Source organism: Pelobates fuscus, chromosome 2 (genome assembly GCF_036172605.1).
Source record: "Pelobates fuscus isolate aPelFus1 chromosome 2, aPelFus1.pri, whole genome shotgun sequence".
NCBI classification, from domain to species: Eukaryota; Metazoa; Chordata; class Amphibia; order Anura; family Pelobatidae; genus Pelobates; species Pelobates fuscus.
Genome location: NC_086318.1, coordinates 340,679,314 through 340,694,085, shown reverse-complemented (window position 1 = coordinate 340,694,085; position 14,772 = coordinate 340,679,314). Strand labels below are relative to the sequence as shown.

Here is a 14,772-nt window from a genome sequence, read left to right as displayed (position 1 = left end):
ACATACTGACACATACAGATATACTGACACACAGATATACTGACACACACACAGACAGACATACTGACACAGACATGCTGACACACACACACACTGACATACTGACACACACAGATATACCGACACACACAGACATACTAACACACACACTGACAGACATACTGACACAGGCATACACACATACAGATATACTGACACACACACAAAAATTACACTTTTAAACCCACCCTCCAGTTTCCTACCTTTCCTGCTGGTGGCTGAAGGAGTTGGGGTCTGGCTCTCTCAGCCAGCCCCCCACCACTCTGCCTACTCTTCTTTCCCGCACGCTCCTCTCTTTGTGGGAGGAAGTGATGCACGGCCGTCACTTCCTCCCAGCCTGTTGCCAACAAGCAAGGGGCCCGCTCGCGCTGTTAAAGCGCCTCAGTGCGCCACCGGGACCCTGCTGACAGAAGCCCACCGTGTGGCCCTTTGTGCACGGGCCACCCGGTGGGCCTCCTTAGTGTGCGGATTACCGGCCGGGGGTTAGAAATAGTTGAGGCCAGCGGGGCTCACGGTGCAGCTGCCCAGTTTGCCCCACGTTAAAGACGGCCCTGCGTATATTAGCTATTATATTGTATATGTTCATGAGTAGTTTATGGTATTGTGTATGACACATATGACACATGTGAGTTGTGTATGGGGGCTGCTTGTGGAATTGTGTGAATGGATATGTCACATTTTGTGTTTGGTAGAATGTGTGGGGGCTGTTTGAGGTATTGCATGTGAGAGACTGCATGTGGGGTTGTGTGCATGTATGTAGATTGTTAGTGGTGTTGCGTTTGTGCAGATTATGTGTATGTTTGTGTGTGGGCTGTCCGTACTATTTGTATGAGGGATTACACAGGAATGCAGGATTCTGCATTTCTGTGTATATCTGGCAGTCTGGGTGGCTTCCCTGGGTTCCAGTGGGGACCAGACCGGCCAGGTACATGTCAAGGACAGGAGCTGCAACAGCAACTGCGAGGTCACTTCCTCTACGTGCTGCAATGCATAAATTGAGGATTGTCCTTCACCACCTTTTCGGATTAGCAGATATCTGAAGTTTTACTGGGACTCTTGATAGGCCAGAGCCTAATTGTCTCTAGCAGCCTTGAGTGCCGTGCAAAGACACCTCGAGTGCCGTGCATGGCACTAGTGCCGTAGGTTGCCTACCTCTGCTTTAGAGTTTCGTGTCATGTGCAAACACTGAAACATGACGTTCAATGCCTATTTCAAAATCTATATACCTATATTATTTAAAAAACAAAAAAAAGTATATGTTAAATAGAAGCAGTCCCAGAAGAAAACCCTGAGGGACACCACTTTTGTCCAGCTTGAAAATTTACCATTAATAACAACTCTCTATACTCTGTCTTCAAGTCAATGTTCTACCCAAGAACAAGAATTTTCATCTAGACCAATTTCTTTTAATTAAACAGTTGCCTATTGTGTAGAAAAGTATAAAATGTCTTGACAAAATCCAAGCAGATCACATCCACTGCAACACTCTCAAATCTGTACTTACTTCTTAGAATTATGTTATGTTAGTTTGACATGTGCAGTGCCTCTTTAAGTACTTGTGGGTGAATACTGTGAAGCCTTGGGTCTTTGTTTGCATTAACTTTCTTTTTGCTATACCACCTTGTCTTAAAGGAACACTATGGTGCCAGGAAAACAGTCGTTTTCCTGGCACTATAGAGTTATTAGGTTCCCCCCTCTCTCGGATCCCCCTTCGTGCTGGGCTTAACGGGTAAAAACCCCTTCAGCCACTTACCTTAATCCAGCGTCGGGCTCCCTCGGCGCTGGTGACCTCTCCTCCCCCTGCCGGCGTCAGCTCCAAATCCGCATGTGCTGCCAGAGCCACGTGCGCATTCAATCCACACATAGGAAAGCATTACTCAGTGCTTTCCTATGGATGTCCAGCGTTAGTTCAATGTGATTTTTGCATTGAGGATCGCGGAAGCGGCCTCTAGTGGCTGTCAGGGGGACAGCCACTAGAGTCTGGATTAACCCTCAATGTAAACATAGCAGTTTCTGCTGGAGGGTTAAAACTAGGGGGACCTGGCACCCATACCACTTCATTGAGCTGAAGTGGTCTGGGTGCCTATAGTGGTCCTTTAAGTCATCTAATCACAATTTTTCTGCAAGTTTTTTTTGCAGCAATCATGTACATATCTCTTGCAATAGATTCCTTATTTAATATATACTGAGAAAAATAGTTATTTAACATTTCTGCCTTTTCCTGCTCTTCATGAAAGAGACACTGTAGGCACCTAGACCTTTTCAGCTCATTGAAGTGGTCTGGGTGCTGTGTCCTTATTGCACTTAGTGCTGCAATAACCATTTACGTTAGTTGCCCCCTTCCCATCTCCACCCCCATGTGCTGAGCTAAGGCCCACCCTCTTTTCCACTACACTTGGTTCCTGAGCCTGTCTCCACAACACCACTACACTTGGTGACTGAGCCTGTCTCCATAACACCATTACACTCTGAAAGACTATATGCCTTTTATCCACAACTCTAAGTCTACCAGATCCTACAGTAATCCATCTGCCATTCCTAGTACGTTTCTGCGGCAGTGGCTTTGCAGCAGTTCCAGCCTGAGTTTGTTTACCAGATAATTTACAAATCTCAGACTTCAAAATACAATCTCCTGCCGCAATTTAGAGAACTGTGTACAGATTCGACAGCATCCAAATCTCCAAAAAGTGGAACGTGAAGCAAATGCATAAGAACTATTACACTGAACTAAGTCTGCCATTTTAATGAGGTGAATAATTTAAATAAAACAAATCTTATTTTTTTTTTGTCTTCCTGTATACCTCCAGTTTATCTCCAGAATATCTCTAATCATACACTTTGAAGCATCACTTAGATGTAGCAACCAAGCTATATAAGCCAAGCTAATTACCACAACCTTTATATAACTCTTAAAAGCACCACCCATTAGGAATATTTAACACCTGGGTAGGCATATGCTTATTTGCAAACAATAGCTAATGTTTAAATGTTTAAAAAATGGTTAAGAAAAAATAAAATGGCTGTCCCCCCCCCCCCCCCTTATGTTTACATGCAATAATTTCTACACACCAAGTACAAGTAAAGAGAACCAACTCAAAATAGATTCACTAATTAGTACTGATTGTTAAACTGCCTAATATATCTAGATAATAATATATCTAGATTTCAATTAATTTTTACAAGTTATAAAATAAACACTGCAAAGAGCGAATTACGGTTTTAAAGCTAAAACTTAGAAAAATTGGCATGCTGAGATTACAACTAATAGTCACTGAATCCAAAACCACGATAAAGAAGTATATATTTGTAGAAAGTACATCCCATCATAAGTACATGTTTTAGAAAGTTTATCCCATCTATGACACAAACCTAGGTCAAATTAGTAAATTTTTTTGTTTGTTTATTTTTTCACACGTTTTATGTTGGGGAAATTCACACACCATGTGTGTCACACACCACTTATTTGTATTCTGCTACTTTTGCTATGCAAATACAATAATAACCCACATGTATACCTTTTCCCCTAATCCTGCTCCTAATCCAACCCAAATTTTACCCATAATCCAACTTTATTCCAACCCATAATCTATCGACTAATTATATTCCTAATCCTACCTATGAACCCACCTATCAAGGGCTTCCCTCTGCTGATGTCTATACTGACATCAGCAGAGGTACAGTGAGGGGAAAAAGTATTTGACCCCTTGCTGATTTTGAATGTTTGCCAACTGACAAAGAAAATGACCAGTCTATAATTTTAATTACAGGTGTTTTTTTTTTTTTTTTTTTTTTGTCGTGCACAAAATTACAACAGAGTCTGCGTTGCCACAACAACTAACACATACTCTTTCATATACATCAAGATATAGCAGTGGTGTAGCGTGGGTAAAAATGGCACATTTTGGTTGATAATAGATTCAAGATACAGCATAACATATGAGTCAACTTGATTCCTGGTACTGTTCTGTGTACCGTTTCTATAGCTTGTATGTGTGTGCAGGAGAGACCAGGTCGTAATGAAGTGGCCTAGTGTCGTCTGCTTTACAGTATAATAGGGAGTGTAAGTATGCTGTTTAGGGTGAGGGCTGGTTAGGATGAGAGGCTACTCTGTGTGTGTGGCACGTCCTGAAACGAAAGATATAACATATAAACATAACAGAGAGCATAACAGTACATGCTGAAATGTCATAACGAGTGATGGCGTTAGGGTCGGTGTGTGTCCTCGTGAATTACTAGGGCTATGTGTTAGCGCTGTTTGTCGATTTTGAAAAAGTACATCTATTTCAACCCTTTGTAGCGTGGAGCCTAGAGGTACATGCCGCTAAGTCGCTATAGCGTTAGTCGCGGCATGGAGTGGGTTATCTATTGGTGGCTCTTTGTGTGCCTGTCCCCATGTCCCAGGGGTGGGTTCACCGGAGCAGTTAGGGTCAACCCTGTAAGGGTGTTTTCTCCGCCTACGGCAGTTTCTAGAGCATAGTGAAATTGAAAATAAACGTGTGAAACAAAATTAGGAGAGAAAACAGTTCTGTATGGTCTGAATTAGACCAGTGGGTCGCACAGGCGAAGCTGAGGAGGTGGCACAGTTCATGTCTGTGGAGTTCCTGTTGCTCTGGATCGAAAGACTGTCTCTTTGTCCGCTGACTTCGGTGGAGGGCGAGGATGTGGAGCTGTCGCGTCGCCTTGACTTGAGAGTCCCAGTATGCCCAGTATAGCGTGACCGTCTTGGGGTGTCATAGCCTTGTGTTGTTCTCCATTGACAGTCACCCATAAGGTTCTGGGGGTTGCCCATTTGTAGGGTATTCCAGCTGCGTGAAGTGGTTTGGTTACCGATTGCATGTCCCTGCGCCACAGCAGTGTGGACCTACTTAAGTCCTGGAAAAATGAGTCGGCAAGACTCAAATTCCAATGGGGTCTTCCCCCGAAGTGCCGCCAGCAGCCCGAGCTTGTCTGACATTGTTTGACATCTGAGTATAATGTCCCTTGGGGCTGCGCTAGGGGCCTGCGGTGATTTGGAAATTGTGTATACCCCATCAAATATAAAAGATTTAGCCTGTCTTGTTGGCAATACCTCTGACACCAGGCGTCTGATGTAGTGGGGCAGTTCCTCTAGCGGTACGGTCTCTAGTACCCCTCTGATTTTTATATTTTTACGTCGGCTCCTGTCGTCCAGTAAATGGACTTGGTTGGAGAGATTTTCTTGGGCAGTGTGCAGTTGTCGAATCTTGTTGTCCATTGTGTGTATACTGTGTTTTAGGTCTGTTATGTCCCCTTCTGTTGCTTGAGTGCGTGCTGTCACTGCTTGCACTTGTGTGGTGAGCGCTGCTAAATCTGCTTCCCACATTTGTTTAAGATTGCTTTGGAGGCCTGACAGCATATTCTGAATGTCCCCTTTCGTGGCTGGAGTGCTGTCCTCTGGTGCTAGTGAGGGTTCTGGTCTATAGGGGCCTGGTGGGGGACTGTCATGGATATATTCCTCGTCCGAGGGTGCAGGTGAGGCCTCACAGGGAGTGGGCGCTTGTATCACCCTGGGCGTTCGAAGCAATTGGCCAATGTCCTTCCCTGATTTAGTGGCGACTGGGGTCGGTTTTGGAGTTTTCCGTCCCATCTCACCTGCGGTATGCTGGCTGATCTGTTGGTCTGCTGTGGGAGGTAAGTGCCACGGCCAGTCCCACTCCACTCGGTCTCCGTGCTGTCCGCCCGTGCGGTAGGCATTAACGCTGCGTTTTCGGGTTTTCACTCCGGGTGTCACAAAAAATGGCATCAGCCTAGCCGGTGAGTCTGCCCGTGTGCTGCGGTGTCGATTGAGACCACGGGTGTCGCTTTGTGGTCCCGATGTCGGCGGATTGCTGTGTTTTTTCTCGGAGCTCCGGGTAATGGCGTCTGCTCCGGTGCGGTGTTAGGCTCCGTCCCCTACAGGTGTATTTTAACAGTGAGAGACAGAATAACAAAATAAAATCCAGAAAAATGCATGTCAAAAAAGTTATAAATGTATTTACATGTCAATGAGTGAAATAAGTATTTGATCCCCTATCAATCAGCTCCCAGGTCTCTTTTTTTACAGGTAACAAGCTGAGATTAGAAGCACTCTTTTAAAGGGATTGCTCCTAATCTAAACTCATTACCTGTATTAAAGACACCTGTCCACAGAAGCAATCAATCAGATTCCAAACTCTCCACCATGGCCAAGACCAAAGAGCTGTCCAAGGATGTCAGGGACAAGATTGTAATAAAATATTTTATTGGAACCACAGCAACGTTTCGACCGTGACACAGCAACGTTTCGACCAAGCTTGACAAAGACCTCACGGTCGAAACGTTGCTGTGGTTCCAATAAAGTGCCTGTATTGAACCAAGGAGTGCCTGGACCCCCTTTATTTTATTGCATTGATCCTGGGAATCTGTTGTTTGGTTCCGGTCACAGAAAGCACCCTGACTCTGACTGATGGGAGTGAGTGCAGTGCCATACTTTTTTCAAAGGGACAAGATTGTAGACCTACACAAGGCTGGAATGGGCTACAAGACCATCACCAAGAAGCTTGCTGAGAAGGTGACAATAGTTGGTGTGATTATTCGCAAATGGAAGAAACACAAAATAACTGTCAGTCTCTCTTGGTCTCTTTGTGGAGTTTCAATGATCATGAGAACTGTGAGGAATCGGCCCAGAACTACACGGGAGGATCTTGTTAATGATCTCAAGGCAGCTGGAACCATAGTCACCAAGAAAACAATTGGTAACACACTACGCCGTGAAGGACTGAAATCCTGCAGTGCCCTGCCAGGCTCACGAAAGCCTTGCACTGCCTGTCTGAAGTTTGCCAATGAACATCTGAATGATGCAAAGGAGAACTGGGTGAAAGTGTTCTGGTGGTCAGATGAGATCAAAATTGAGCTCTTTGGCATTAACTCAACTTGCCATGTTTGGGGGAGGAGGAATGCTGCCTATGACCCCAAGAACACCATCCCCACCGAGGTGGAAACATTATGCTTTGGGGGTGTTTTAATGCTAAGGTGACAGGACAACTGTACCGCATCAAAGGGACGATGGGTGGGGCCAAATCTTGGGTGAGAACCTCCTTCCCTCAGCCAGGACATTGAAAATGGGTCGTGGATGGGTATTCCAGCATGACAATGACCCAAAACACACAGCCAAGGAAACAAAAGAGTAGCTCAAGAAGAAGCACATTAAGGTCTTGGAGTGTCCTAGCCAGTCTCCAGACCTTAATCCCATAGAAAATCTGTGGAGGGAGCTGAAGATTCAAATTGCCAAACCTCAGCCTCGAAACCTTAATGACTTGGAGAAGATCTGCAAAGAGGAGTGAGACAAATCCCTCCTGAGATGTGTGCAAATCTGGTTGCCAACTACAAGAAACGTTTGACCTCTGTGATTGCCAACAAGGGTTTTTCCAGGTTTTGCCACCAAGTACTAAGTCGAAGGTCAAATACTTATTTCGCTCTATGACATGCAAATCAATTTGTAAATTAAAATACACTTACCATTAAAATTATAGACTGATCATTTCTTTGTCAGTGGACAAACGTTAAAAATCAGCAGGGGATCAAATACTTTTTTTCCCCTGCTGTATTTATGTGCTCACACAGTAGTTACTCAGACTGCCACTAGAGGTGCTTCCTAGTCCAGTGTGCCGACACGAAAAGTTCAGATTTCAACAGAAATTGTCACTTTTATGAATTAACTTTGTTCTATCCCGAGGCTGTTACTGCCTGATTGTTTAGCTCAACGGCGGCAGGCAATTACCCATAGCAGTTGCTTTTTTAAACACCTCATTGAGTTGATTGGACAGCCACAGAAAGGCTGCAGATGAGATATCTGCATGTTTTGAATGCTGTTTTACTTAAACTGCAATGAAAAAATGCATAATTTAATTCAATTATTTTGGGGTAATATTTACTAAGCATTGGTTCTTATATATGGGACATCTTAGTGCTACCTTTGGTTACAGTTGAGTGTGGTGTTTGTCAGTAACTAAATAAAGGAGAGCTAGGTGCAATGGGGACATTTCCCCAAGCGTAGTTTCTTAAGTTTTCCACTGACCATATCATTCTGTTTTACCTTGGTGTTTGTTCTATATAGGGAGCAAATAAATATATTGTGTGTTTGTGTGTAATACAACATTTTGTAGATGTCTGGCTTACGGTTAAAATACGAGAGGCTACTAAAATCTTCATAGGCATATGACCCTATCGTGAGCATGTGTTTTTTCAATGTGAAGTTTGAGACTGTAAAATTGGAACAATTCCAACTATCTCTTGACAACATATCCATTAAGTTTAGATTCCAAAGCAAAACGATATGCATGGGTACGGAAGCCACTCATTATGTGAAGGACGCTATTACATGTGCTGTAACACAAGCTTCATTTTGGCTACATATAGTTGATAATGTTGTCATTCATAGTGTAGTGATGGATAAACATTGGTGTCAATTTAAGGAGAGAGAGTTGTTATGGGAGATTTGAGTCTTCCATTATACTCATGTTACATGTTTTAGCCGTGACATACTAGATTCTTCAGACTGTATCACCAAAGCAACAAATGCAACAGATAATACTTACAAACGGTAACTGTTTATGAAGGGAGATTAATCTGCTGGTCTGGTTACACAGTAAACCTGTCTATTCTGTCTTAATGCACTTTTGTTGTTTTTTCCTCGAACTGGTTTTCAGGACCATCCAGCAGTTTTAGTATTTATTCCTTATGATTACAGATGACTCTTTGATTCGCACAGGTGGACTTTACAAAATGACTGACTAAACTGTGCTCATGTGAGGATATTGGAGAACTCGCACTATAGAAGCACTGTCTTCTATATGACCTTGAGAAACTCCCATGATAAAGGATGGTAACTAAGAATGTTCACCCGTGAACAGTAGACCAGACATTAAGTAACACAAAAAGAACACGTTTTACAATTCTGCCATGGTAAAAGAATGCACCCTGTGTTAACCATACAATTAGAAAGAGGAGTAAGTATGCTTAGAAGCATAGATTTTGACAGGCGATAAAAATTAGTTGGCCCCCTAAAACACATTTCCTTCATTATTTGTTTCCTGTTCAGGACTTCAGAATGTCTCCCTCTACCACTCTTTAGTCCCTACCAATTCTTTGTATGTAAAATGGCACCTTTTTATACTTTGTTACAAAATTGTAATACTATGTGCTTCATGGATAGGCTCGTTAGGGACCCGCTTGGATTACAGGAGCCAAGAATGCAGACTTAAGTGCAAGGGCCTAGCCCAGAACAACCACTCGCTCAAGGCTTGTATCCCATATGTGTCTGTGGACCTGTGCAGCATACACACCCACAAAAGGAACATGAACACAATCAAAAAAGCTAGCAATAAGACCTGACACTGGTAGTAAAAAGTGAGGATTTAGTTATATTTAATGCAGTGAGATGGAAAGCTTGCCGCCATGTCATGATATAAGCAAGTCCTAACTCGAAACCCAAACTAATAAACCAATAACTAAAGCAGAATATAAAACAGCTTCCCTGAAAAAGGTTGCTGTATCTCTTGTACAGAGGGAACTTGCTAGGATTTTGGATCTTTGCTGCCATTATGAGTGGGATCGGTCTGATCTGCAAATGGTACAGGTTCTCTCTGTAATGGCACACGTGAGCAAAAAATTTGTTTGATGCCTGAGTGGGGCCTAACCAAAGGGCAAGATAGGGATTGATGTCACTAGAGGAAGGTTCAGGCATCGGAGAAGTGACAGTTCCTGTGTGTATAGATAAGCTCTTAGAATTATTTATCATACTAATACAGCATATTTGCAAAGGAAATGTTCGAGTACATTTTTGTTTCCTGTGTGATTTTGTTGTTTTGTTTTTGCTTATTTAATTTAACCACCACTTAAGTTTTCCCAATTGCATTCAGATAGCAGCACAGAGTCACATATGCTCAGGTTCACTGCTATTAAAAATGCATACAACCAATACTATTTATATCCAAAGTACTCGCGTAACAAGAACTTGCCCTGAGCTTCCCTAAAATAGGAAGTGGCACAATTCTTCTGTTTGTTTTTACTCATTTGGAAAGAAAATGTTTGTTTGAAGAAAGCTACTCCTTTATTTAAGCATGGTTCTTACTGGAACATGGTCACATTGCTATTAAATGTAAATACATTTAAATGAGCACTGACATTTTTTTTAAATGTTTAGATACATTCTGTTTATGTATATTTTTTGTCAGTTTCCCCAGAGTGAAGCAGCAATGTTGAGAAACCTGGGTCAGAATTTGGCCATTATCAAATCCATTTTCGCTTTTTTTTCACCATTGTTTGCTTCTTTCCAGACCGGGCATTTTTTTGTTAGTCTGGCAATTACACAATAAAACATTCAAAACCACCTGTAACTTGAGTTAACCTTTTTTCCATGTGATACTGCGTTTTATTTTTAAAATGCATGCTACAGATTTTGCAAGTCACATTCCAGTTCATTTAGGCACAGACAGGGCACACAATGCAAACTAGGGGAACAGAAAGAATGTTCCGCGTCTCTTCTTCCACTCACTATTGTCAATGGCAGAAAAAAGCAACATTTAGGGTTATTATGGTCAGGGAGCCAAAATGGGATAGAAGTATGTATTTCTACTTTTAATTTTATTTTTCAAACCTCACAAAAACATATCTGCTAAATTAGACTTGTATTCTAATCTATACATTTGCTAGCAAAACTACCAGCACAGTGTGTAGATAACATCTCATGCTCAAACTAATGAGCATATGTTGTTTGGGCATGACAGGTGCCCTTTAAGTAGTGAATGGTCTGGGTGGGGTGGATGCTAGCACCTTGTTTATTGTAAGCTTCCTTTGCAAAGGTCCTCTTTGCCTTTGTTCTTCTGTTAATTACTGCTTATCTCCCATTGTAAAATTGCAAAGCTGGGAAATGTTGTTGCTATATTAGTGCTAATTATAATATTGTGTTTTATTTTTCCAAGATTTGTTTCCTGTATTTGCGGTTAAAAAGCACTTTAAAAATGTTATATCTTTTTTTTTTTTTTTTCAGCTAATTCAGTTAATCATAAGCCACCTAGCACTTCCAGATCTGTGCCGACTCGCACAGACCTGCAAACTCCTGTATCAGCATTGCTGTGATCCTCTGCAATATATTCATCTTAGTTTACAGCCTTATTGGGCCAGTCTGAATGATACATCACTGGAGTACTTGCTGCCACGATGCACCCTTGTCCAGTGGCTGAATTTATCTTGGACCGGTAATAGGGGTTTTATCTCTACCTCAGGATTCAGCAGGTAAATTGTATTTTAAATTGATATTTACATTGAGACAGTTATGCTCAATTGCGCAGAGATACAATTTCATTGTATTTATTTTTTAATTTCAACAAACTTAGCACATATAGGGTTTAATCCCTTTCCTGCCATAAATGTAATATTGCCCCAGCCAGCGTCATTGGGTGTCATTAGCCAGCCCAAGTTACAATTAGTGGGCCTTAGTGATCATAATGGTTGGAGTAACCCTTTAAAGTCTTCTCTGTGTACTTAGTACATATGTGTTAGTATGGTAAAATCTACTTCAAATCCAATTGCAAGCATTATGGCAATATGTTATAAGTGTGTCTGGTAAAGTGTCCGTGGCTATGGAAGCTTCCATTATCTCCACTAAGCTAAGCCTCGCTGTGCTCCGCATATTAACAGGCGTATCAGAGCATCTACCGAGTGCTTTCAACCAGTGACCATGACCGTGCCCAGCCGAGGCTTAGTGGTATGAGCTTCCTGAACCAGGGCCTGCGGCACTCACCAGACTGGATCTTAAAACCGTTGTCAAGCCATTCTTAATGAGTTTGCGTACTTTGGGTGGGGTACCATGGCACTCCTAGCAACACAACTAATACTAATTGTTAAAGGAATACTCAAAGGGGTTATGGTGCTCTGAGTATTCCTTTAACAAAATCCCCTCACAGAAGATGGTTTCCGGGACAAATATACCATAGGAAGCAAACCGAGTAGATTCAAACAGGAATAATCACAGGACAATTGCAAGTGGTGGAAATTAACACAACAAAAGATGTCACTTTTAGATTATTTTAGAACTCTTTAATGCATGCAGATTTCAAACTACAAATAAGCTACTTTTCAGATTACTTTGATAAATTTCCATTTTAGTACCCCTTGGTCCTTAAGGGGTTAATCCTATCCTAAGAATCCTATGCTGTTGTGCTATGACCCATCTACCATTAAAAGAATGCACATTCATAATAACCATATGGTGATTGTTGCATAAGAAGCCAGTGAGCAAATAAAAGCACAAATAATTTAACAAAGAAAAGCAAAAAAAAAAACACTTTAGGACTCTTACCCCCATTAACCAAGAGGGCAGAGTACCCCCGTTAACCCAAGGGCAGAGTACAGAACATTTAATAGAGTCCTAACCTCAACATCTGAGGAAAGGGATTTAGGGGTGATTATTTCCCTCATCTGCCCTCACAACTCAATACATTATCCAACAGGCCACGTGCCAATTTTGTGAAAAGACAACCATCTCTTCAATATATGAAAACAAGGGTCTGGCAATACCAGGGTACTCTTTTTATATAGAAAAGACAGGGAAGGCAAGAAAGGGGGAGGGTGACCCTGTATGTGAAGGATAGCATAAAATCTAGCCCAATAAAAGTTAGTAAGGTGAACATAGAGTCCTTTTGGGTTACGTTAGAATTTGGTAATCACACAGTAACTCGTGTAGGTGTAATTTATAGGCCCCCAGGACAAAGAAGAGTTAGATAATCTACTAGTTGAGGAAATGGCTAAAATGACAATTAAGGGGGAAGTTATCATCATGGGTGACTTTAATCTTCCTGATGTGAACTGAAAAACCAAAATAGTTGCTTGTGTGAGGAGCACAGACTAAAACAGACTTTTCTAAAACTAGAATATGTGCAAAGGAGTCATTATCAGACTGGAGCAATTTAAATGGAGTCCAAGAGAAATGGGATTATTTAAAAGTTGCACTGCTGAATGCAACAGAAAATTGCATTAGGCTTGTCAGTAAAAGCAAAAAATTCAAGAAACCACTGTGGTACTCAGCAGATGTGGCCAAAATAGTAAAAACCAAAACATTAGCATTTAGTAATTATAAGAATAAACAGAGTGAGGAAGACAGAATGATCTATAACATTAGGCAGAAAGAGGCTAAGCAAGTTATAAGAGCTTCCAAATCACACACAGAAGAGAAAATAGCACAGTCAGTAAAAAAAGGGGCCAAAACATTTTTTCGATACATAAATGAGAAAAGGAAAGTAAAACTAGAATTAGTTGGATTAAAAATAAAAGAGGGAAGGTATGTAGAAGAGGATAAAGGTATAGCTGACTGCCTCAATTAATATTTTTGTTCAGTGTTTACAGATGAAAATGAAGGAAAGGGACCTCAGTTAGGAAAAAGAACAAATGAGTAATTTGTTACATGTGAGTTTACAGAGAAAGAGGTTCTATTTCAACTGTCAAAAGTAAAGACAAATAAGTCAATGGGACCTGATGAAATACACCCAAAGTTGTTGAAAGAGCTTAACAACTAGCAAAACCATTAACAGATTTATTTAACCAATCATTGTTAACAGGAGTAGTCCCAGAAGATTGGAAGTTAGCAAATGTTGTGCCCATTCACAAGAAAGGTAGTAGGGAGGAGTCGGGCAACTATAGGCCAGTAAGCCTTACTTCAGTAGTGGGGAAAGTAATGGAAACCATGTTAAAGGATAGGATTGTTGAACATCTAAAAACACATGGATTTCAAGATCAGAGACAACATGGGTTTACTTCAGGGAGATCATGCCAAACTAATCTTATTGATTTTTTTGATTGGGTAACTAAAATAATAGATCAGGGTGGTGCAGTAGACATTGCTTACATAGATTTCAGTAAGGCTTTTGACGCTGTTGCACATAGAAGGCTTATCAATAAACTGCAATCTTTAAGTTTGGATTCCAATATTGTTGAATGGGTAAGGCAGTGGCTGAGTGACAGGCAACAGAGGGTTGTAGTCAATGGAGTATATTCGAAAGCATGGGCTTGTCACCAGTGGGGTACCTCAGGGATCTGTACTTGGACACATTCTCTTTAATATTTTTATTAGTGATATTGCATAAGGTTTTGATGGTGAGGTATGTCTTTTTGCTGATGATACTAAGATATGTAACAGGGTTGATGTTCCAGGAGGGATACGCTAAATGGCAAATGATTTAGGTAAACTAGAAAATTGGTCAGAGTTGTGGCAACTGACATTTAATGTGGATAAGTGCAAGATAATGCATCTTGGATGTGAAAACCCAAGGGCAGAGTACAGAATATTTGTAGAGTCCTAACCTCAACATCTGAGGAAAGGGATTTAGGGGTAAGTATTTCTGATGACTTAAAGGTAGGCAGACAATGTAATAGAGCAGCAGGAAATGCTAGCAGAATGCTTGGTTGTATAGGGAGAGGTATTAGCAGTAGAAAGAGGGAAGTGCTCATGCCATTGTACAGAACACTGGTGAGACCTCACTTGGAGCATTGTACGCAGTACTGGAGACTATATCTCCAGAAGGATATTGATACATTAGAGAGAGTTCAGAGAAGGGCTACTAAACTGGTTCATGGATTGTAGGATAAAACTTACCAGGAAAGCTTAAAGGAACTTAACATGTATAGTTTGGAGGAAAGACGAGACAGGGGGGATATGATAAAAACATTTAAATACATTAAGGGAATCAACACAGTAAAGGA

General features: G+C 41.4%; 1 protein-coding gene across 2 annotated transcripts in view; it reads left to right on the top strand.

Annotated features, from left to right (window-relative positions):
• FBXL4 (F-box and leucine rich repeat protein 4) overlaps positions 1–14,772 on the top strand; it is a 47,092-nt gene that overhangs the window by 12,676 nt on the left and 19,644 nt on the right. For both annotated transcript variants that reach the window (XM_063443586.1, XM_063443587.1), the window contains exon 4: positions 11,066–11,310. In XM_063443586.1, the coding sequence (XP_063299656.1) occupies positions 11,066–11,310 (245 nt within the window). The remainder of the gene's footprint in view (positions 1–11,065; positions 11,311–14,772) is intronic.